This window comes from Mobula hypostoma, chromosome 1, assembly GCF_963921235.1.
Source record: "Mobula hypostoma chromosome 1, sMobHyp1.1, whole genome shotgun sequence".
NCBI classification, from domain to species: domain Eukaryota; kingdom Metazoa; phylum Chordata; class Chondrichthyes; order Myliobatiformes; family Myliobatidae; genus Mobula; species Mobula hypostoma.
The window spans coordinates 104738666-104761537 of NC_086097.1; the positions used below are offsets into that span (position 1 = coordinate 104738666).

General features: G+C 43.2%; 1 protein-coding gene across 2 annotated transcripts in view; it reads left to right on the forward strand.

Moving 5' to 3' along the window:
- Positions 1–1236: 1236 nt before the first annotated feature.
- The window catches only part of rtf1 (RTF1 homolog, Paf1/RNA polymerase II complex component), a 217275-nt gene continuing 195639 nt past the window's right edge, over positions 1237–22872 (forward strand). For both annotated transcript variants that reach the window (XM_063054453.1, XM_063054446.1), the window contains exon 1: positions 1237–1539. In XM_063054453.1, coding sequence (XP_062910523.1) covers positions 1462–1539 — 78 coding nt within the window. In that variant the 5' untranslated portion in view covers positions 1237–1461. The remainder of the gene's footprint in view (positions 1540–22872) is intronic.

A 22872-nucleotide genomic window follows, 5' to 3' on the forward strand; every position in this document is an offset into this window, starting at 1 on the left:
ACTTTTCCCACCCTCCCCATTTCACTCCTCTCTCCCCTATCCCCTCAATCTCCCCTCTCTCCTATTTATCTCCCCTCTCACACCCCTCTAGAATCCTCTCCCCCTCTCTCCACCCTCACTCTGCCCCTCTCTCCACCCTCGCTCTGCCCCCTCTCTCCCCCTCACTCTCCCCTCCTCCTCACCCCTCATTTCCCCCTCTATCCCTCCACACTCTCTCTCCATTCACTCCCCCCTCCCATCTCACATCCCTCTCTCCCCATCTAGAACCCTCTCCCCCTCTCTCTCCACCCCTCTCCCATCTCACATCCCTCTCTCCCCATCTAGAACCCTCTCCCCCTCTCTCTCCACCCCTCTCCCCCTCTCTCTCCACCCCTCTCCCATCTCACATCCCTCTCTCCCCATCTAGAACCCTCTCCCCCTCTCTCTCCACCCCTCTCCCCCACATCCACCCCTCTCCCCCACATCCACCCCTCTCTCCCTACACATCACTGTCCCCCTGACTCTACCTTCTCTCTCTCTCTCCCCTCTCATTTCTCCCGTCTATCTCACTCTACCCTCTCTCCCTCACTTTCCCCCTCTATCTCCACCTTCTCTCCCCTCCCTCCCTCTGTCCCCACCCTCTCCCCCTCTCACCTTCCTCTCTTCTTCCCTCTCCCCGGCTCACTCCCCTTGCCCCCTCGTTCCCCCTTCCTCTCCGCCCCTTGCCCCTCTTCCCCCTCTCTCTCAACAGCTCCTTCTCTCTCTCCAGTCTCTTTCCCACACACTCCCCCTTTCTCTCCCCTCTCTTTACCCCTTTTTCACTTTCTCTCTCCCTCTCACTCTTCTCCCCTCTCTGTCACTCCTCCTCTTATCATCCCCACTTGCCCCCCTCTCTCACCTTATTTCCCCCTCGCTGCACCTCTCACCCACTCACACTCGTCCTCTTTCCCCAAGCTCTCTACCCCTCTCTCCTCCCTCTCATCCAATCTCTTTGCCCCTCTTCCTACTCCATTTCTCTGCCTCACCCTCTTCTCCTTCTTTCTACCCTTCTCTCCCCACTTATCTACCCCTGCCACCATCCCCCATCCCTACCCTCCTCTCCACCTCTCCCCTCCTCTCCACCTCTCCCCTCCTACTTCCCCACACCCCTATCCCACTCCGCACACCCCTCACCCCTCCCACCCTAATATTCTTCCTTTCTTCGACGGCCAATACCGTACGCCGTATGCTAATGACCGCCAGTCGCTTGCTGCGCGTGCGCACTCTGCGCTAGGTTATTGTGTGTTGGAGCCTGAGGCCGGTTCGTGGCGGGAGTGGAACATTTTATTTTTTTCGGCCGTTCCTGTGAAGTTGTGGTCCGGTTATTTCCTACCTGAGACTTCGTGCGGCTGAGCCACGCAGACCTTTGCCTTGCCCTTTCGGGATCGCGTTACTGAGCCGCTTGGCGCCTTGCTCTGTCCCAGGGCCCGAGGCGGCGCCGCGATGCTGAAGAAACGTAAGGGGCGAATCGTGATCGACTCGGACAGCGATGATAGCGGGAGTGAGGAGAACCTGGACCAGGTAAGCGGAGTCGAAGAGGAGTGGTGAGAAGCCGGGGTTCCGAGATAGTGTGTTAGGTAAGGCTTAGGCCCGGGCCTTAGGAGCCTACGCTCCTGCCCATTCGCCATGTTACAGCAACCAGTGTTATCCGTCGTCCTACGCGGTTGTGGGTCAGCTTCCTGTCGCCGTTGCCACTTGCTCCGACTCTTCAGTTCCCAGAAAATCCACTGTAGTCGCTTTTGGTGCTGTCTCCTTGCCCTAAGGCTACGTTCGGCTTTGGGATCAGCACCTCTTCCCCCCCCCCCGCCGTACCCCGGCTATCCGTTCTTTATTTTACCATGCTATTCGGTCTTCTCCAGTGTCTGTTTGAAAGCTCCAAAAAATTCTAAGCTTTATTCCTTTCCAAGTGGACTGTTAAGCTTCTAGTCATTTGATTTACCCCTTCTACTGATAAATTGTCTTTCTTTGAGAGACTAATATGTCAATGTGAAGAATCCTACACCTGAACCATTAACTTTCTGTATTCGCTTTTACTGCCCATTATTTTCAGCATTTTGTGTTTTATAAACCTCATTTGGCCAATATTCTGTGTTTAATCATTTGACCACAGGTAGTGTGTGCCCCCCCCCCCACCCACTGGGACTTGCATAAAACAAATTGCCTCACACATTTCTTTAAGCTTTCCTCCTCTCTCCTTAATTGTCCTCAAATTATTTCTATCCTGCCTCTCCACCTCTCTCCTCTTCATGCGCAACAAGCCTCTGACAATTCAGAGAAAACAATCCAAGTTTATCAAGCCTCTCCTTATATCTCATGGCCATTATTCCTGGTAAACCTTTTCTACACTTTTTCCAAATCCTCCACATCCTTCCTGTAATAGAGTGACCTGAATTGCACACAGTGCAGCCTAACCAGAGTATTATACTGAGGCAATGTGATTTCTATTCTCTTATACTCAATACCCTGCCCAATGAAGTATTCCATATATTGTCTATGTGTGGCCACTTTCAGTGAGTATGGACTTGGATCTTCTGCACGCACTGGTTAGAGTCCGGCCATTAACTGTACTTCCCCCTTGTGTTAGATCTCCTAATGCAACACTTCACACTTCCCCAGGTTCTAGTCTATGTACAATACTCTATTGTATTGCAGTTCTCTGCACTGTCCACAACTTCAACCTTTTAGTCATCTGCACCCATCTACACTCCCATCCAAGTTATTTATACATTATTGCAAACAACAGCAATCCCAGGACCAGTGTCTGTCAGGAGAAATGTAAATAGGCAGTTAGAGCAGAGCACTTCTGTGGCCATTCCCCTCAAAAACAAGTATACCACTTTGGATACTTTTGTGGGGGATGACCTCCCGGGAGAATGCTATGCCTACCAGGTTACAGTAACTGAGCATGGGTCCAAGGTTCAGAAGGGAAAGAGCGAGAAGGGAGCAGTAGTGATAGGGAGGGGAACAGACAGGAGATTCTGTGGACGTGAATGGGACACCCGCATGATATGTTGCCTCCCGGGTGCCAGGGTCAGGGATGTCTCAAATCGCATCCGCAACATTTTGGAGAGGGAGGTAGAGCAGTCAGATGTCTTGGTACATATTGGTACTAATGACATAGGAAGGAAAAGAAATAAGGTCCTGAAAAGAGAATTTAGAGAGCTAGGTAGAAAGCTTAGAAACAGGATAGCTCTGGGTCTCTACTTGCTGGAATTCAGAAGGATGAGGGGAGATCTCATTGAAACCTTTCGAATGTTGAAAGGCCTAGACAGAGCATATGTGGAAAGGATGTTTCCCATGTTAGAGCTGTTTGGGAGGGTTTAAACTAACTTGGCAAGTGGGTGGGAACCGGAGTGAAGGGACTGGGGAAAGGATGGATGGTAAAAAAGTAAAGATAGCGTGCAGTCAGACTGTCAGGAAGGGCAGGCAGGTGATGGGACTTAGTTGCAGCCAACAAGCTGAGTATCAAATTAAGGATGCAGAATCAGAAAGGATAGCAAATGCTACTCAAGGTGTTGTATCTAAATGCACGTAGTATAAGAAATACGATGGATATTCTTGTTGCAATATTGCAGATTGCCAGGTACGATGTTGTGGCCATCACTGAATCGTGGCTGAAGGATGGTTGTAACTGAATGTCCTGGGAATTAATTGGGAAATTAATGTGGTATGAGAGAAGAGTTGGTCAAAGTAAATTGGAAAGAGCTCCTGGCAGGTATGACAGCAGAGTAGCAATGATGTGCGTTTCTGGGAAAATTGAGGAAGGTGCAGGATATGTGTATTCCAAAAATGAAGAAATAGTCAAATGGTAAAATAGTACAATTGTGGCTGACAAGGGAAGTTAAAGCAAAAGAAAGGGCATATAACAAAGCAAAAATTAGTGGGAAGATAGAGGATTGATAGGTTTTTAAAAACCTACAAAGAGCAACTAAAAAAATCATTAGAAGGAAAATATGAAATATGAAGGCAAGCTAGCAAATAATATCAAAGTGGATAGTTTAAGTTTTTAAGTATGTTGAAAATAAAAGAGAAATGAGAGTGGATATAGGACCGCTAGAAAATGAGGCAGGAGAAATAATAACGGGACAAAGAGATGACTGATGAACTAAATGAATATTTTGCGTCAGTCTCCACTGTGGAAGATACGAGCAGTGTGAAGGAAGAGAAATGGGTGCGGTTACTATTACAAGGGAGAAGGTGCTCAAAAAGTTAAAAGTGCATAAGTCAACCTGGACCAGAGAAACTGCACCCTAGGGTTCTGAAAGAGGAAGCATTAGAAATTGTGGCGAATTTAGAAATGATCTTTCAAAAATCATTGGACTCTGGCATGGTGCCAGAGGACTGGAAAATTGCAAATGTTACTCCACTCTTTAAGAAAGGGGAAAGGCAGCAGCAAGGAAATTATAGACCAGTTAGCCTGACGTGCCACACATGAGCTGCTTACCAAGTTAAGAGCCCATGGTATTACAGAAAGTTACTAATGTGGTTCGAGCATTGGCTGATTGGCAGGAGGCAGCGAGTGGGAATAAAAGGGTCCTTTTCTGGTTTGCTGCCAGTGACTGGTGGTGTTCCACAGGGGTCAATGTTAGGACCATTTTTTTTATGCTGTATATAAATGATTTAGATGATGGAACAGATGGTTTTGTTGCCAAGTTTGCAGATGATACAAAGATTGGTGGATGGGCAGGTGGTGTTGAGGAAACAGGTAGGATGCAGGAGGACTTAGATAGATTAGGAGAATGGGCAAGAAAATGGCAAATGAAATACAGTGTTGGAAAATGCATGGTCATGCACTTTTGTAGTAGAAACAAATGTGTGGACTATTTTCTAAACAGGGAGAAAATCCAGGAATCTGAGATGCACTGGGACTTGGGAGTCCTTGTGCAGAACACCCTGAAGGTTAACTTGCTGGTTGAGACGGTGGTGAGGAGGGCAGATGCCATGTCGAGTCAAGTCAAGTTGCTTTTATTGTCATTTCAACCATAACTGCTGGTACAGTACACAGTAAAAACGAAACAACAATCCTCCAGGACCATGGTGCTACCTGAAACAACACAAAACTACACTAGACTACCTGAAACAACGCAAAACTGCACTAGACTACGTGAAGCAACACAAAACTACATTAGACTTTAGGCCTACACGGGACTACATAAAGTGCACAAAACAGTGCAAGACGGTACAATAATTAATAAACAAGACAATAGGCACAGTAAAGGACAAATTACAATATAATGATGTAAATGTAAACAATGTTTTAGCAGGAATTGAGAAAAAAATGAGCAAAAATTGAAAAGGGAGTGGAGTGGTGTTCAGTTGAGTGTGTGTGTAGGTTGGTGTCAGATTTGACTCTGGGAATTGAGGAGTCTAATGGGCAGAAGCTGTTACAGAGTCTGGTCGTGAGAGCCCAAATGCTTCGGTACCTTTTGCCAGATGGCAGGAGGGAGAAGAGTTTGTATGAGGGGTACGTGGGGTCCTTCACAGTGCTGTTAGCTTTGCAGATGCAGCATGTGGTGTAAATGTCAGTAATGGCGGGAAGAGAGACCCTGATGATCCCTTCAGCTGACCTCACTGTCCACTGCAGGGTCTTGTGATCTGAGACAGTGTGATTTCCAAACCAGGCAGTAATGCAGCCGCTCAGGATACTCTCGATACATCCTCTGTAGAATGTGGTGAGGATGGGGGGGGTGGGAGATGGACTTTTTTTCAGCCTTCGCAGAAAGTAGAGATGCTGCTGGGCTTTCTTGGTTATGGAGCTGGTGTTGAGGGACCAGGTGAGATTCTCTGCCAGGTGAACACCAAGAAATTTGGTGCACTTAACAATCTCTACGGAGGAGCCATCGATGTTCAGCGGAGAGTGGTCGCTCCGCACTCTCCTGAAGCATTCATTTCAAGAGATCTAGAATACAAGAGCAAAGATGTGATACCGAGACTTTATAAGACACTAGTGAGGCCTCACCTTGAGTATTGTGAACAGATTTGGGGCCCCTCATCTTAGAAAATATGTGCTGGCATTGGAGAGGGTCCATAGGAGGTTCACAAAGATGATTCCAGGAATGAAAGGGTTATCGTACGAGGAACGTTTGATGGCTTTTGGTCTGTACTCGCTGGAATTCAGAAGGATGAGGTGGTATCTCATTGAAACTTTTTGAATGTTGAAAGGCCTAGACAGAGTAGATGTGGAAAGGATGTTTCCCATGGTGGAAGAGTCTAGGACAAGAGGGCACAGGCTCAGGATAGCGGGGCGCCCTTTCAAAACAGAGATGTGGAGAAATTTCTTTAGCCAAAGGGTGGTGAATTTGTGGAATTTGTTGCCACATGCAGCTGTGGAGGCCAGGCCATTAGGTTTATTTAAGGCAGAAATTGATAGGTCTTGATTGGACATGGCATCAAATGTTAAGGGGAAAAAGCCGGGGAGTGGGGTTGAGGAGTTGGGGGGGAAAAAGGGATCAGCCACGATTGAGTGGCAGAGTAGATTCGATGGGCCAAATGGCCTAATTCTGCTCCTACATCTTATGGTCTTGTATGAGAGGCCAGTGCTCGTTGTACTAGAGGCCTGAGTTTTAGTGAGTTGGCCACACTGGATGTTTGTTCCCTGGAGCATAGGAGAATGACAGATGATGTTTTAAAAAGTTTATAAAATTATGGATAAGGTGGACAGTCGGTCTTTTTCCCAGGGTTGGTGTGTACGAAACTAGAGCGCACAAACAGACCAATACCTGGAATGAGCTACCAGAGGAAATGGAGTATTAAGTGGCATTTAGATCGGTGCTTGGAGGGTTACGGGCTGAAGGAGGAAGTTGTAGTCAGCATGGATCAGTTGGGCTGAAGGACCTGTTTTCATGCCGCATTTTTCTATGGCCCTATCACTTTCTCTATTAGTGGAGGCCTGGTCCACTTTAAAAATAATTCTCAGAGTTCCAGTTGATACTGTCTGTGTAAGAGTTCAAATTTTATGCACCTATGAAATGCTTTGGGAAATTCTACTACTTCTGCTCGTGTCTGAAGGCTGATTGTAGTTGGGAGCTGAATGTCTAAGGTTACACGTTGTATCGGAGGGATAGGAAGGCAGGCAAAGGGGATGATGTGGCTATGCTGGTAAAGAATGCCATCAGATCAGTAGAAAGATGTAACATAGGATAAGATGTTGAAATTATGTGGGTTGAGTTTAAAAAAAAAGATGGTGGTTACATATAGGTCTCCCAACAGTAGCTGGGATATGGATCACCGATTACAATGGGAAATACAAAAGGCATATCAAAAAGACAGTGTTTGATAGTCATGGGAGATTTCAACATGCTGATTAACTGGGGAAAATTAGGTTGGTAATAGATTTCAGGAAAATGAGTTTGTTAAATGCCTAAATACAGATTAACTATACAGGACTGGGTGTTATGTGATGAATGAGAGGTTGATTTAGGGCGCTTAAGGTAAAAGAACCCTAAGGAGGCAGTGATCACAATATGATTGAGTTCAACTTGAAATTTGGGGGAAAAAGTGAAGTCTGATGTAGTATTATTTCAGTGGAGTAAAGGAAATTACAGTGGTATGAGAGAGGAGTTGGCCAAAGTAAATTGGAAAGAGCTGCTGGCAGGGATGATAGCAGAGCAGCAATGGTGTGAGTTTCTGGGGAAAATGAGGAAGGTGCAGGATAGATGTATTCCAAAACCAAAGAAATACTGAAATGGCAAAATAGTATAACAGTGGCTGACAAGGGAAGTCAAAGCAAAATTAGTGGGAAGACAAGATTGGGAAGCTTTTAAAAACCTAAAGAGAGCAGCTAAAAGAATCATTTGGAGGGAAAAGATGTAACATTGAAAGCAAGCTAGCAGACAATATCAAAGAGGATAGTAAAAACTTTTTCAAGAATGTGAAAAAGTAAGAGCTGGAAGTGGATATAGGACTGCTGGAGAATGAGGCTGGAGAAATAATAACCAGGGCTAAGGAATTGCAGAAAACTAAATGAGTATTTTGCATCAGTCATCACCGTGGAAGACACTAGCAGTGTGCCAGATGTTGTAGTGTGTGAAGAAAGAGAAGTGAGTGCACTTACTATTACAGGGGAGAAGTTGCTCAAAAAGCTGAAAGACTTAAGGGTACATAAGTCACTCAGACCAGATGAACTGCACTCTAGGGTTCTGAAAGGGGTAGCGGTAGGGATTGTGGAGGCATTAGTAATGATCTTTCAAAACATTTTACTTGGGCATGGTTCCAGAGGACTGGAGACTTGCAAATGTCACTCCACTCTTTAAGAAAGGAGGAAGGCAGTAGAAAGGAAATTATAGACCTCAGTAGTTGGGAAGATATTAGACAGTTGTTAAGGATGAGGTTATGGAGTACTTGGTGACGCAGGACAAGATAGGACAAAGTCAGCATGGTTTCCTTGAGGGAAAATCTTGTCTGACATGTTGTTGGAATTCTTTGGGGAGATTACAAATAGGACAGATAAAGTGGATGTAGTATATTTAGACATTCAGAAGACCTTTGACAAGGTGCCATACGTGAGACTGCTTACCAAGTTAAAGAACCCATGGAATTACAGGAAAGTTGCTAACATGGTTAGAGCATTGGCTGATAGGTAAGAGGCAGCGAGTGTGAATAAAAAGATCCTCTTGTGGTTGGCTGCCAGTGACTAGTGCTGTTCCACAAGGATCAGTGTTGGGACTGCTTTTTATGCTGTATATCAATGAATTAGATGATGGAGTAGGTGGCTAATTCTGAAGGTCACTAGTTCGAGCCTCAGTTGTGGCAGCATGTTTTTGTCCTTGAGCAAGGCACTTAACCACACATTGCTCTAGTGTCTGTGAGGAGTGGCGCCCCACACAGATTTTCAATCTGCGCCTTGTAAGGCATGAAAATGCCTGACGCAGGTCTCTCATGGTCTGAGTTGACGTTCCCTCCCCCATACGAGGAACAGTTGATAGCTCTGGGTCTCGTTGGAATTTGGAAGGATGGCGGGGGGGGGGGAAGGTATCTCTTTCAAACCTTATGAATGTTAAAAGGCCTAGACAGTAGATGTGGAAAGGAAGTTTCCCATGGTGGGGGAGTCTAGGACGAGGGCACAGGCTCAGGATAGAGGGGCCTCCATTTAAAACAGAGATGCAGAAAAATTTCTTTAGCCAGAGGGTGGTGAATTTGTGGAATTTATTACTACAGGCAGCTGTGGAGACCAGGTCGTTGGATGTATTTAAGGCAGAGATTGATAGGTTCTTGATTGGACACATCATGAAAGGTTAGGAGGTGAAGGCTGGGGAGTGGAGCTGAGGTGGGGGAAATAAAAGTTCAGCTGTGATTGAATGGCAGAGCAGACTCGATGGGCTAAATGACCTAATTCTATTCCTATGTCTTATGGTCTTATTTAATATTTACTATTAAATTATTTATCTTCAGTAAACTGCCCACAGTGTCTCAGTAAATGTGGAGTTCGGAGTTCATCAGCGTGCATAAAGACTCTTGTTTGAAGGTGTAAGGGGAGGGGGCTTTTGAACCCCAGCTATGCTTTTTGCATGCATACATTTAGGAGTTTGTCAGATTGTCAAATATATTGCCTGGCTGTTAACAACTCCTGGATCCCTGTAAGGTCTATTTCTCTTCAGCTGGAAACATTTGCTTATTTGTTGCAAGAAAACATAAGAGGTGGAATCTCCTCATAACTCTTCTCCTGTTTAAGAGGACCATGGGTGATCTTGTAGCTCTGCAGCAATTCAGTGCAGTAACCCAATATCCCCTAATTTACCCCTAATATTTAAAAAATTATTGATTTGTCTTGAATATATTCAGCAACAGAGACTCCAACATTCTCATGTAGAAAATTCCAAAAGAATCATTCCACCAGTGGATGAAGAAAATCTTCATCTGACTACTTTTTGAAACCATGACACTTTTGATTAAAGACACGCTAACTTTCAACTCTACATCTGACTTCTGAGTAAACAGTGGATGTGTCGGGCCAAGAACTTGGAAAAAAGAGCTGAAAAGTCAGAGTGGGGGGAAGGGAGGAAGGTAGTAAGTGATAGGTGAAACCTGGAGAAGGGATTGTTGATTGTGAAAGAGATGAAGGGCTGGAGAAGGGAGAATCTGATGGGAGAGGATGGAAGGCTATAGAAGAAAGGGAGGGAAGGGGGAGAAGCACCAGAAAGAGCTGATGGGCAAGTAAGGAGATGAGATGAAAGATGGGAATGGTGAAAGAGAGGGAGAGAGCAGTTACCAGAAGCTTGAGAAATCGATGTTTATGCCATCAGGTTGGAGGCTGCCCAGATGGAATAAGGTGTTGCACCTCCAACCTGAGTGTGACCTCATCTCTTATTGCATGAGAGACCCTCATACCTTTTGTACCTTCTGCCCAATGAGAAAAGAGAGGATGTCCAGGATGGATGGGACTTTGATTGATTTGGCTGCTTTCCTGAGGCAGCACTGTATAGATGAGTAGTTGGAAGGCGGGTTAGTTTACATGCTGGACTGGGCCACTTGCAGAACTTTCTGTAATTTCTTGTGCTGTTGGGTAGATCAGTTCAACTGATAAAGACCGGGAAATGGCAGTAACATCTGCTTATTTTGAGACACTTACATGATCAATGGTTGGAATCATTTCCCAAGGGTGGAAATGTCAAAACACTAGAGGGTGTAGCTTTATGGTGGGAGGGGGAAATTTTAAAGGAGATTTTACACTGCAGTGGGTGACTAGAACATGCTACTATGGGAGGTTCTAGAAGCAAATCTAGCAATGTTTGGGCAGTATCAATGTGAGTGTTGCATTTGACACCAGCCAGTTCTTTGTTAGTCCTGACGAAGGGTCTCGGCCTGAAACGTCGACTGCACCTCTTCCTACAGATGCTGCCTGGCCATCAAAGTTCACCAGCAACTTTGATGTGTGTTGCTTGAATTTCCAGCATCTGCAGAATTCCTGTTGTTTGCAGTTCTTTGCATGTTTTCTTCTAGTTGATTTTGTTATTACCTGTGTCAACGAATAAAATGTGTCTTTATTCATTTTGTGGATTCTCAATATTGCGATAAGGACAGTATTTGTTGCCTATTTGGGAAATTGGAGAACCACTTTGAACCACTGAAGTCTTTCTGTTTCAGTTACTTGTACGGTTTTACCTTGGTTAGGTAGTTACTTTTCACTTTGAATGCAGTAGTAATAGTACAGGTGAGTGGCTTGTTAGGCCATTTTACAATGATAATGTGACATGGGTCTGAAGCTACATTGGACAGACTTGTAAGGATGGTGTACTTACCCTCCTGACATGGTTGTTTATGACAGTCTGCTTGTTATAAGTTTTAAACTCTGCTCTCTGGATTTTCAGTCTGTGCAAATTATATAACAAGTGCACTGAAAGCAATAGGAGAGAAGTTAATCCTTTTGTGGCCCCCCTTAATGAACAGCAATGTGTTGAATGACTTGTTGATCTGTTTTGCTAATGATCAGGGACAAATGTTTGGTAATATGTTAAATGTGCTTTCTTCTCGATAAACAATTCCATTACCAACAAGAGAAAATCTGCAGATACTGGAAATCCAAGCAACACACAAAATGTTGGAGGAACTCAGCAGGTCAAGCAGCATCTATGGAAAAGAGTACAGTTGATATTTGGGGCCTTAAGGTCACCACCCCCAATTACTACCCAGTCCCAAACTTACAAGAACGTTTAGCTGGCAAGTCAATTTTTTCCAAAGTCGATTTAGTTGGGGGCTACTATCAGGTGCATATGTGCTCAGAGAACATTCCCGAAACAGCAGTGATAACCCTGTTTGGCCTCTTTGAGCTTCTGTGCATGCCGCTTGGGCTGAGAGATGCACAGACTTTCCAAACGGCTGATAGAGTCTGTTAAAAAATAATGGACTTCCTTTTGTTTGTGTAGATGACATGGTTGTTGCCAGAGCATCCAAATCTAAATATGTATCCCGTCTCCGCACACTTTTCAAACACTTAAGACCATAAGATACAGGAGCAGAATTAGGCCATCTGGCCCATTGAGTCTGCTGTGCGATTCAATCATGGCTGATCCTCTTTCCCCCCTCCTCAGCCCACTCCCTGGCCTTCTCCCCGTAACCTTTGATGCCGTGGCTAATCAAGAACCTATCAACCTCTGACTTAAATACATCCAATGACCTGGCTTCCACTGTTGTCAGCGGTAAAAACATTCCACAAATTCACCACCCTCTGGCTAAAGAAATTTCTCCACATCTGTTTTAAATGAATGCCCCAGTCTAAGTCCTTCTGCAGCCTTCCTTTTTCCTCAACGCTACCTGCCCATCCACCAGTCTTTGTATCAGCTGCAAACTTGACAGCAAAGCCAAAAATTCCATCACCTAAATCATTGATACACAGTATAAAAAGAAGTGGTCCCAACACCGACCCCTACGAGACATCACTTGTCACTGGCAGTCAACAAGAAATGGATCCTTTTATTCCCACTCCTGCCTCCTACCAATCAGCCAGTAACTTTCCTGTAATACTATGGCTCTCCCTGATAACAAGATGTGTCCAGCTACAACTACTCACAAACTTTGTTAGGGAATTGTAGCTGCAGCTGGGTGGCTTTTGGCACAAACGGGAATTGTAAGGTGATGGGAGATACAGGGAGGGAGTTACCTCTATGTTATAGTAGGCAGGTAGCAACCCTAGTTTCCTGCCTTCTCTGAGTAACCTTTGACAACCTTACTAATCAAGAACCTGTTAGCCTCTGCTTTAAATATACCAATGACTTGTCCTCCATAGCTGTCTGTAACGACAAATTCTACACATTCACCACCCTCTACTTAAAGAAATTTTTCCTCATCTCTGTTCTAAAGGAAGTCCTTCCATGGCTGTGCCCTCTGGCCCAAGACTAACCCCAGTTTAGGAAACATCCTCTTCACGGCCACTGTATCTAGGGCTTTCAATATTTGATGGGTTTCAGTGAGATCCACACCTCATTCTAATAAACTCCAGTAAGTACAGGCACAGAACCATCAAATGTTACTTGTACATTAACTTTTCAATTCTCAAAATAATTTTCGTGAGCCTCCTCTAGACTATCTGCAATGGCAGCACATTCTTTTTACCCAAAACTGCTCATCACATTCCAAGTGTTATCTGACCAATGCTATACAAAGCCTTAGTATCCCACCCTTGCTTTTATATTCTAGTCCTCTCGAAATGAATGCTAAGGTAGCATTTGCCAGCCTTATCACCAATTCAACCTGCAAGTTAACCTTTAGGGAATCCTGCACAAAGACTCCCAAGTCCCTTTGCACCTCTGACTTCTGAATTTGCTTCCCTGTTTAGAAAGTAGTTTGTGACTTTATTCCTTCAACAAAAATGCCTAACCAGACACTTCCCTATACTCTATTCATGGCAACTTATGAATATAAGGAAGGACAAGCCAACGATTGTTTACAAATGCAGACAGAGCAAAGTTTAAATTGTACCACAAAGGCAAAATGCAAAGAATGTAGGACGGAAGGTGCTGTATTTAAATGTGAGTAGCATTCGTAATCGGGTGGGTAAACTTGTAGCCCAATTACGGATTGGTCAGTATGACATTCTGAGTAGCACTGAGTTGTGGCTGAAAGAAGGCCATAGTTGGGAGCTTAACATCAATGGATATACTTGAATTGAAAGGACAGGCAGGAAGGCATAGGTGCTGGTGTGGTTCTGTTGTTAAGAGATGGAATTACATCTTTAGAGTCAGAATCTTTCTGGGTGAAGTTAAGAAACTGCAAGGGTTAAAGAACCATTATGGGAATCATATATAGGCCTCCAAATACTAGCCAAGATGTGGGGTTGAGATTGCAAAGGAAGCTGGAATGGACATGTAATAAGGGCATTGACACTATTGTAATGGGGGATTTCAATATCCAAGGGAATTTGGAAAACCAGGTTGGTGTCGGATCGCAAGAGAGAAAATTTGTAAAATGCCTGCAAGATGGCTTTTGCGCGTGAGCCTACTAGAGGAAAGGCCATCTTAGATTGGGTGTTGTGTGATAACCTCGATTTTATTAGTTGCTGAACGTAAATTGGATGTTGTATAATAACCCAGATCTTATTAGGGAGCTTAACATAATGGAATCCTTAAGAGGCAGTGATCATAATATAATTGAATTTGTACTGCAATTTGAGAGGGAGAAGCATAAGGCACATTTATCAGTATTGCAATGGAGTAAGGGGAATTACAGAGGCATGAGAGAGAGAAGTTTGGCCAGGTGGATTGGAGGGGAATACTGGTAGGGATAACAGCGGAAAAGAGGTGGCTGAGGTTTCCGTGAATAGTTCACAAGGCACAGGATAGATATGACCCACAGAAGTTCTCAAGTTGCAGGGGTAGGCAACCTTGGCTGACAAGGGAAGTTAATGACTGCATAAAAGCCAAGGTAGCAGAAGTGAGTGGGAAGTTGGATGGTTGTGAAGTTATTAAAATCCAACAAAAGGCAACTAAAATAGCTTACAAGAAGGGAAAAGGTTGAGGGAAAAGCTGATAATATAAAGCAGGATACTCAAAGTATTTTCATTTTTTTTTTCAGAATAAAAGGGAGGTGTGAGTTGATTTTGGAGCACTGGAAAATGATGCTGGTGAGGTAGTAATGGGGCCATAGAAATGGCAGATGAACTTAAGTACTTTGCTCCAGTCTTTACCGTGGAAGACATTAGCTGTATGCAAGAGGTCCGTGAGTGTCGGAGCAGGAGTGAGTGCTGTTGCTATTACAAAGGAAAAAGTGCTAGGCACCCTCAATGGTCCAGGTGATGTATCCACCTGAAGACCTGATGGACTGCATCTCAGAGTCCTGGGAGAGGTTGCTGAAGAAATAATGGATGATCTTTCCAGAATCGCGTGATTCTGGCATGGTTCCGGAGGACTAGAAAATTGAAAATGTCACTCCACTCTGTAAGAAGAGAGGAAGACAAAAGGAAGGGAATTATTGGCCAATTAGCCTCACCTCAGTGGTTGGGAAAGTGTTGGAGTCCATTATTAAGGACAAGGCTTCTGGGTACTTGGAGACTAGTGATAAAATAAGTCAAAGTCAACATGGTTTCTGTAAAGGGAAATCTTGCCTAACAAATCTGTTGGAATTCTTCAAGAAAGTAACAAGCAAGGTAGACAAGGGAAAGACAGTGAATGTTATTTACTTGGATTTTCAGAAGATATGTTTGATAAGGTGCATCACATAAGACTGCTTAACAAGATAAAATCCTGTGGTGTTACAGGAAAGACACTGGCATGGACAGAGGGATGGCTGACAGGCAGGAGGCAGTGAGTGGGAATAAAAGGGGCTTTTTCTGATTGCCTGCCAGTGATGACTGGTGTTCCTTATGGGTCAGTATTGGGACACCTACTTTTCACATTGTTTGTCAATGATTTAGATAATGGAATTGATGGCTTTGTGGCAAAGTTTGCGGATGATACAAAGATAGGTGGAGAGCTAGGTGGTGCTGAGGAATACGTGTGATTGCAGCAGGACTTGGACAAATTGGAAGAATGGACAAAAATGGCAGATGGAATACAGTGTTGGGAAATGTATGATGCATTTTGGTAAAAGGAACAATAGTGCAGACTATTATCTAAAATCAGGAAAAAAATTCAAACATCAGAGGTGCAAAGGGAGTTAGGAGTCCTCATGCAAGACTCCCAGAAGGTTAATTTGCTGGTTTAATCTGTTGTAAAGAAGGCAAATGCAATTTTGGCATTTATTTCAAGGGGAATAGAATATAGGCGATAATGCTGAGGCTTTATAAGACACTAGTCAGACTGCACTTGGAGTATTGTCAACAGTTTTGGGCCCCATATCTCAGAAAGGATGTATTGTCATTGGAGAGATTCCAGAGAAGATTCATGAGGATGATTCTGGGAATGAAGGGGTTAACATATGAGGAGGGTTTGGCAGCTTTAGGCCTGGACTCACTGGAATTTAGAAGAATGCAGGAGGATCTCATTGAAACTTACTGGATGTTGAAAGGAGTAGATAAGATGGATATAGAGAGTATGTTTCCTTTGGTGGGGGGTATCCAGAACTAGAGGGCACAGCCTCAGAATTGAGGGGTGACCTTTAGAACAGAAGTAAGGAGGAATTTTTTTTTTAGCCAATGAATGGTATATCTGTGGAATGCTCTGCCACAGACTGCTGTGAAGGCAAGTCCATTTTATATATTCAAAGCAGAAGTTGATAGATTCCTGATTGGTCTTGGCATCGAGGGCTCTGGTGAGAGGGCAGGTGAATGGGATCAGGGATCAGCCATGATGAAATGGCAGAGCAGACTTGATGGTCTGAATGGCCTAATTCTGCTCCTATGGTCTTATCGAACCCCTGCTTTTTAACGCTACCTGCCCCTGCATTTGTCTTTGTATTCTCTGCAAATGTGGCACAGAGCCATCAATTTCATCATCCAGATCATTGACATATAACGTGAAAAAAGGTCCCGACATTCCCAACTGTGAAATGCCACTGGCAGCCAACTGGAAAAGCCCCTTGTCTTCACAATGTTAGCCTTTTGCCAGTTGGCTAATCTATCCATATTAGTACCATTCCTGTAATACAATGGACTCTTATTTTGTTTTCTATTGTATTTTTTTTTATTTTCCTGTGAATGCCTGCAATAAAGTGAATCTCAAGGTAGTGTATTCCAGTCAATTAGACCATCGGTTAATTGGGACAGGCACTTGCTTTGGACAACTCTTAAAGACAAAAACTTACTAAGAAAATAGTGGTGTTTCCTTTAACTTATTTGGGACACTATGCTTCTTAATTGGAACAGGATACTGTTGCCAAACAGTTTCTAACTAGCCTGCACGTGTGTGGCTATTAGACACTACACCATGCTTAGAGCAAACAGTTTTCAAATAGCGTCATTTGTGTTCAAAAAGCAGTGATATTTGTCACTGGTCAGCAAGAAATAATTTGGAACTGTTTTGCTCACTGTGTTTTCAAGCATTCAGGTTTGGAGATGCCTGAAACTGCCAGGAGTGAAAATAAAGCAATTTCACTAATTCAAGTTAGGATCTGTGAAGAATTTGAAGGTATTAGCAATAATTTTGAATTTACAATGGAAATGAAGATTTGGAGGATGCGATCCTCAAAAGCATTGCATGAAGGCATATCTGTAATAGGTGTCTAGGCTGACTTTGTTCATTTACATTCAGTCAACACTGTACACTGGACAATTCCTCTGTCTTTCAACTATTAGGAGCTAATAACAGTTTGATACTAGTATAGTAATATTGGTAGTCTTCTAATTTGTTCTGTATTTTTGATGCTATTCAGTTTGTCTTTTATACCTTTTTAACTATTTTCATGAATTGCCACTTAATTGGGTCAAAATGTACTGGTCCTGTATGATCTGGTTAACTAGAATCTATTGTAAACATATTTGATACTAAATTTACTTTGTGCACAATGACTGCCTGCTGTGGCTCTTCTACTTGACAGTTGAAGAGGCTGCTCACAATTTCTAGATCTACATCTCTGAACTACTATTGGTGCAATCTGCATGGCAGTATTTTCCCTTTTGAGTAACTTACTTTTTAAATATCTTAATAAACTAGTGATTTTACAATATCATGAAGGACTTGGCAGACTCGACCCTGGAATGTAGGTATAAAGCGGACAAAGGTATATTGCCATGGTCGGAAGAGGGAGGAGGGGAGATCTCCAAGCCAAACTAAAATGGAAGGGTGTAAAGCTGCCTGTGCACAGTATCTTGTTAGCAAATGTATAGTCTACCTGATGCTTTTCAAATCATTGCCAGAGACTTCAGTCAGGCTTGCCTGAAGAAATCTCTGCTTAATTGTCATCAACATATCACATCCAGCACCAGAGGTGCTTGACCTCTGCTATACTGGTATAAGGAATGCCTGTCAATCCATCCCCGATTGCATTTTGTGAAATCTGATAATCTAGCTGTCCTCCTCTTACCTGTATACAGGCAGATGCTAAAGAGCAAGACTCCAAAGGTAAGACAATGAAGAGGTGGTTGTAGGAGGTAGAGGAGTGGCAGCTGGGCTGTGTTCGAGAACTGAGGATCCAGTTGTCATGGACATTATAAAGTTAGTCATGGATAAATGTGTCTTTCCTCCCCACAAAATCACTTGGTCTTGCCCAACCAAAAGCACTGGATGAACCAAGAAATCATCAGTATGCTGAGGGTCAGATTAGTGGTGTTCAGGTCAAGTAAAATACAAGAGGTCCAGACATGACCTCTGGCAATTCTGGACTAAACTGGGATCACAAAAGGATGAAGCATAGAAACACTACAGCACAATACAGGCCCTTCAGCCCACAACGTTGTGCCAAACATGTACATACTTTAGAAATTACCTAGGGTTACCCATAGCCCTCTATTTTTCTAAGCTCCACGAAGCTATCCAAGAGTCTTAAAAGACCTTATCGTATCCACCTTTACCACCATAGCTGGCAGCCCATTCCATGGACTCGCCACTTTCTGCGTGTATGTGTATGTGTGTGTGTATATATATATAAAAAATTACCCCAACATCTCCTCTGTACTTACCTCCAAGCACTTTAAAACTGTGCCCTCTCATGATAGAAATTTCAGCCCTGAAAAAAAGCCTCTGACTATCCACACGAGCAATGTCTCCCACCTCTATCAGATCATCTCTCCTCCTCTGCCACTCCAAGGAGAAAAGGCCAAGTTCACTCAACCTATTCTTGTACGGCATGCTCCCCAATCCAGGCAACATCCTTGTAAATATCCTCTGCACCCTTTCTGAAGTTTCCAGATCCTTCCTGTAGTGAGGAGACCAGAACTGAGCACAGTACTCCAAGTGGGCCTGACCAGGGTCCTACATAGCTGTAACATTACCTCTCAACTCCTAAACTCAATCCCACGGTTGATGAATGCCAATGCCCCTAATCCCTTCTGAACCACAAGTCCACCTGCGCAGCAGCTTTGATTGTCCTATGGACTCGAACCACAAGATCCCTCTGATCCTCCACACTGCCAAGAGTCTTACTATTAATACTATATTCTGCCATCATATTTGACCTACTAAAATGAACCACCTCACACTTACCTGGGTTGAACTCCATCTGCCACTTCTCAGCCCAGTTTTGCATCCTATTGATGTCCTGCTGTAACCTCTGACAACTCTTCCCCCCCCCGGTACAATCCACAACACCCCCAACCTTTGTGTCATCAGCAAATTACTAACCCATCCCTCCACTTCCTCATCCAGGTCATTTATAAAAATCACGAAGAGAAGGGGTCCGAGATCAGATCCCTGAGGCACACCACTGGTCAACGACCTCCATGCAGAATGTGGCCCATCTATAATCACTCTTGGCCTTCTGTGAACAAGCCAGTTCTGGATCCACAAAGCAAGGTCCCCTTGGATCCCATGCCTCCTTACTTTCTCAATAAGCCTGGCATGGGGTACCTTATCAAATGCCTTGCTGAAATCCATATACACTACATCTCCAGCTCTACCTTCGTCAACGTGTTTTGTCACATCCTCAAAAAATTCAATCAGGCTCTAAGGCACAACCTGCCTTTGACAAAGCTATGCTGACGATCCCTAATCATATTATGCCTCGCCAAATGTTCATAAATCCTGCTTCTCAGGATCTCCTCCATCAACTTGCCAACCACTGAAGTAAGACTCACTGGTCTATAATTTCCTGGGCTATCTCTACTCCCTTTCTCGAATAAGGGGACAACATCTGCAACTCCTCCCGTCCCCAATGATTATGCAAAGCTCATCAGAGGCTCAGCAACTTCCTCCCTCGCCTCCCACAGTAGCCTGAGGTACATCTCGTCTGGTCCTGGAGACCTATCTAACTTGATGCTTTCCAAAAGCTCCAGCACACTCTCTTTCTTAATGTCTATATGTTCAAGCTTTTCAATCCGCTGTAAGTCATCCCTACAATCGCCAAGATCCTTTTCTGTAGTGAATACTGAAGCAAAGTATTCATTAAATAACTCTGCTATCTCCTCTGGTTCCATACACACTTTTCCACTGTCACACTTGATTGGTGGTCCTATTCTCTCATGTCTTATCTTCTTGCTCTTCATATACTTGTAGAATGCCTTGGAGTTTTCTTTAATACTGCTCGCCAAGGTCTTCTTATGGCCCCTTCTGGCTCTCCTGATTTCATTCTTAAGCTCCTTCCTGAAGAAGAAGAAGAAGAAAGCCGAGTGGAGTCATCGGGACGCTGTCATGACGGCGTTTTTTTCAGCAGGCTTTCTTATTTTTACGAGGCCAAGTTGCTAGCTCGACGCTCAACCCAGCACAGTTGGAAAGTGTGCAAGGAAGCTGGCTATATTCGAACTTGGGAGCCTTCGCTCCAAAGTCCGGCGCTGATGCCACTACGCCACCAGCCGGCCTAAGCTCCTTCCTGCTAGCCTCATAATCTTCTAGATCTCCATCATTATCTAGTTGTTTTTGTTTGAACCTTTCGTAAACTTTTCTTCTTGACTAGATTTTACAGAGCCTTTGTACACCACTGTTCTTGTAACCTACCATCCTTTCCCTGTCTCATTGGAACATACCTATTCAGAACGCCACACAGATATCCCCTGAATGTTTGCTACATTTCTGTAGTACATTTCCCCGAGAACATCTGTTACGAATTTATGCTTCCAATTTCCTGCCCATTAGCTTCATATTTCCCCTTACTCCAATTAAACGCTTTACTAATTTGTCTGTTCCTATCCCCCTCCAATGCTATGGTAAAGGAGATAGAATTTTGATCACTATCTCTAAAATGCTGTCCCACTGAGAGACCTGACACCTGACCAGGTTCATTTCCCAATACCAGATCAAGTGCACCCTTTCCTCTTGTCGGCTTATGTACATATTGTGTCAGGAAACCTTCCTGACACACCTCTCAAACTCCACCCCATCTTAAACCCCTTGCTCTGGCTAGAGGCCAATCAATATTTGGGAAATTAAAATCTCCCACCACAACGACCCTGTTATTATTACACCTCTCCAGAATCTGTCTCCCTATCTGCTTCTCGATGTCCCTGTTACTATTGGGTGGTCTATATTAAAAGAAAAACTCAGTAGAGTTATTGAACCCTTCCTGTTTCTAACTTCCACCCACAGAAACTCAGTAGACAATCCTCCATGACTTCCTCCTTTTCTGCAGCCCTGTCACTATCTCTGATCAGCAGTGCCATGCCCCCACCTCTTTTGCCTCCCTCCCTGTCCTTTCTGAAACATCTAAAGCCTAGCACTCTTTAGTAACTGTTCTTGTCTCTGAGCCATCCAAGTCACTGTAATGGCCACAACATCATAGCTCCAAGTACTGATCCATGCTCTTAAGCTCATCCGCTTTGCTCATGGTGCTCAATAGCTGTGGCAAGGCTTGAATGCTATCACCTCCTACAAAGTAAAATGGGTGCCATGTGACAACAAGATCTCAGCAACAGGAAACAGTTGAGGCCAGTTCATTGGCTATATTTAAGAGGGAGTTAGATATGGCCCTTGTGGCTACGGGGATCAAGGGGTATGGAGGCTGGTACAGGGTTCTGAGTTGGATGGTCAGCCATGATCATACTGAATGGTGGTGCAGGCTCAAATGGCCAAATGGCCTAGCTCTCACTAAGGGATTCATATTCAAAATAGTGTCCAACAAATCAGATTCTTGCATATATGGAAACGTAGAAACATTTTTGTAAAAAATGTCTAACCTGTAAATATTGCAAGAAATGTGTATGAGAGAGACAATATTTGATAATTAACTCTTCAAAAGACATCAATCAACTATCACTAAATAAATCTGAAAAAGAACAAATCCCCTTATTTCTCCATAATTGAAGGTTTAAATAGCAAATTTCGAAATACAGGACTAGACAATTTAAATTGTGTAAAATTAAAAGAGTTACGAAACTGACACCAAATCCATAAGGACTGTTTAATAACAGGGTAGAAATTTAAATTGGAAATTTTAGCAAGTTGTAAAGGTAATGAAGCTCCTAATAGTGAAGTTAAACAAAATTGATTAATAGCTTTAAGTTCCAAATCAATCCAAGCTGGTTTTTGGTTCTTATTGAGCCAATATAACCAAAACACATAATTGTCAAATATTAACAACCCAATAATACATATCTTAAATTGGGTAGCGTGAGTCCACCATCTTTTTTAGATTTTTGTAAATGAAACTTAATAACTCCTGGTTTTTTATTATTCCAATTAAAGGATGAAATAGTAGAATCAATTTGATCAAAAAATGTTTTGGTTAGAAAGATAGGAATATTTTGAAAAAAATAAAAAAATCTCAGTAAAATCATCATTTTCACAGCATAAATATAACCTATTAAAGAAAGTGTAAGAGGGTTCCATCTAGAAAATAATTGTTTCATAGAGTCCAATAAAGGAACTACATTAGCTTTATAAAGATCCTTTTTTTTGGTAATGATAATACCCAAATATTTAAAAGAATTCACAATTCTAAATGGAATATCCTTATATATAAAAACAGGAACATTTAAAGGGAACAATTCACTTATTTAAATTAAGTTTATATCCTGAAAATTTTCCAAAATCATTCAATAATTCCAAAAGATTAGGAATAGTTTCTTCAGGATTTGAGATATAAACCAAAAGATCATCTGCATAAAGAGAAATCTTATGTATGGTCCCATTTATAGAAATACCATGAATATTTTTAGCTTCGCGAATTGTTACAGCCAAAGGCTCCAATGCGAGATTAAATAATAAAGGACTTAATGGACTCCGCTGTCGAGTACCTCGTGAAAGTGGAAAAAAAGGAAGACCTAAGATTATTAGTAATAACAGTAGCGATAGGGTTCTTATAGATCATTTGAATTCACTTATTAAAATTATTACCAAAGCCAAATTTTTCTAATACATTAAACAAATAAGTCCATCAAATGCGTTTTCTGCATTCAGAGAA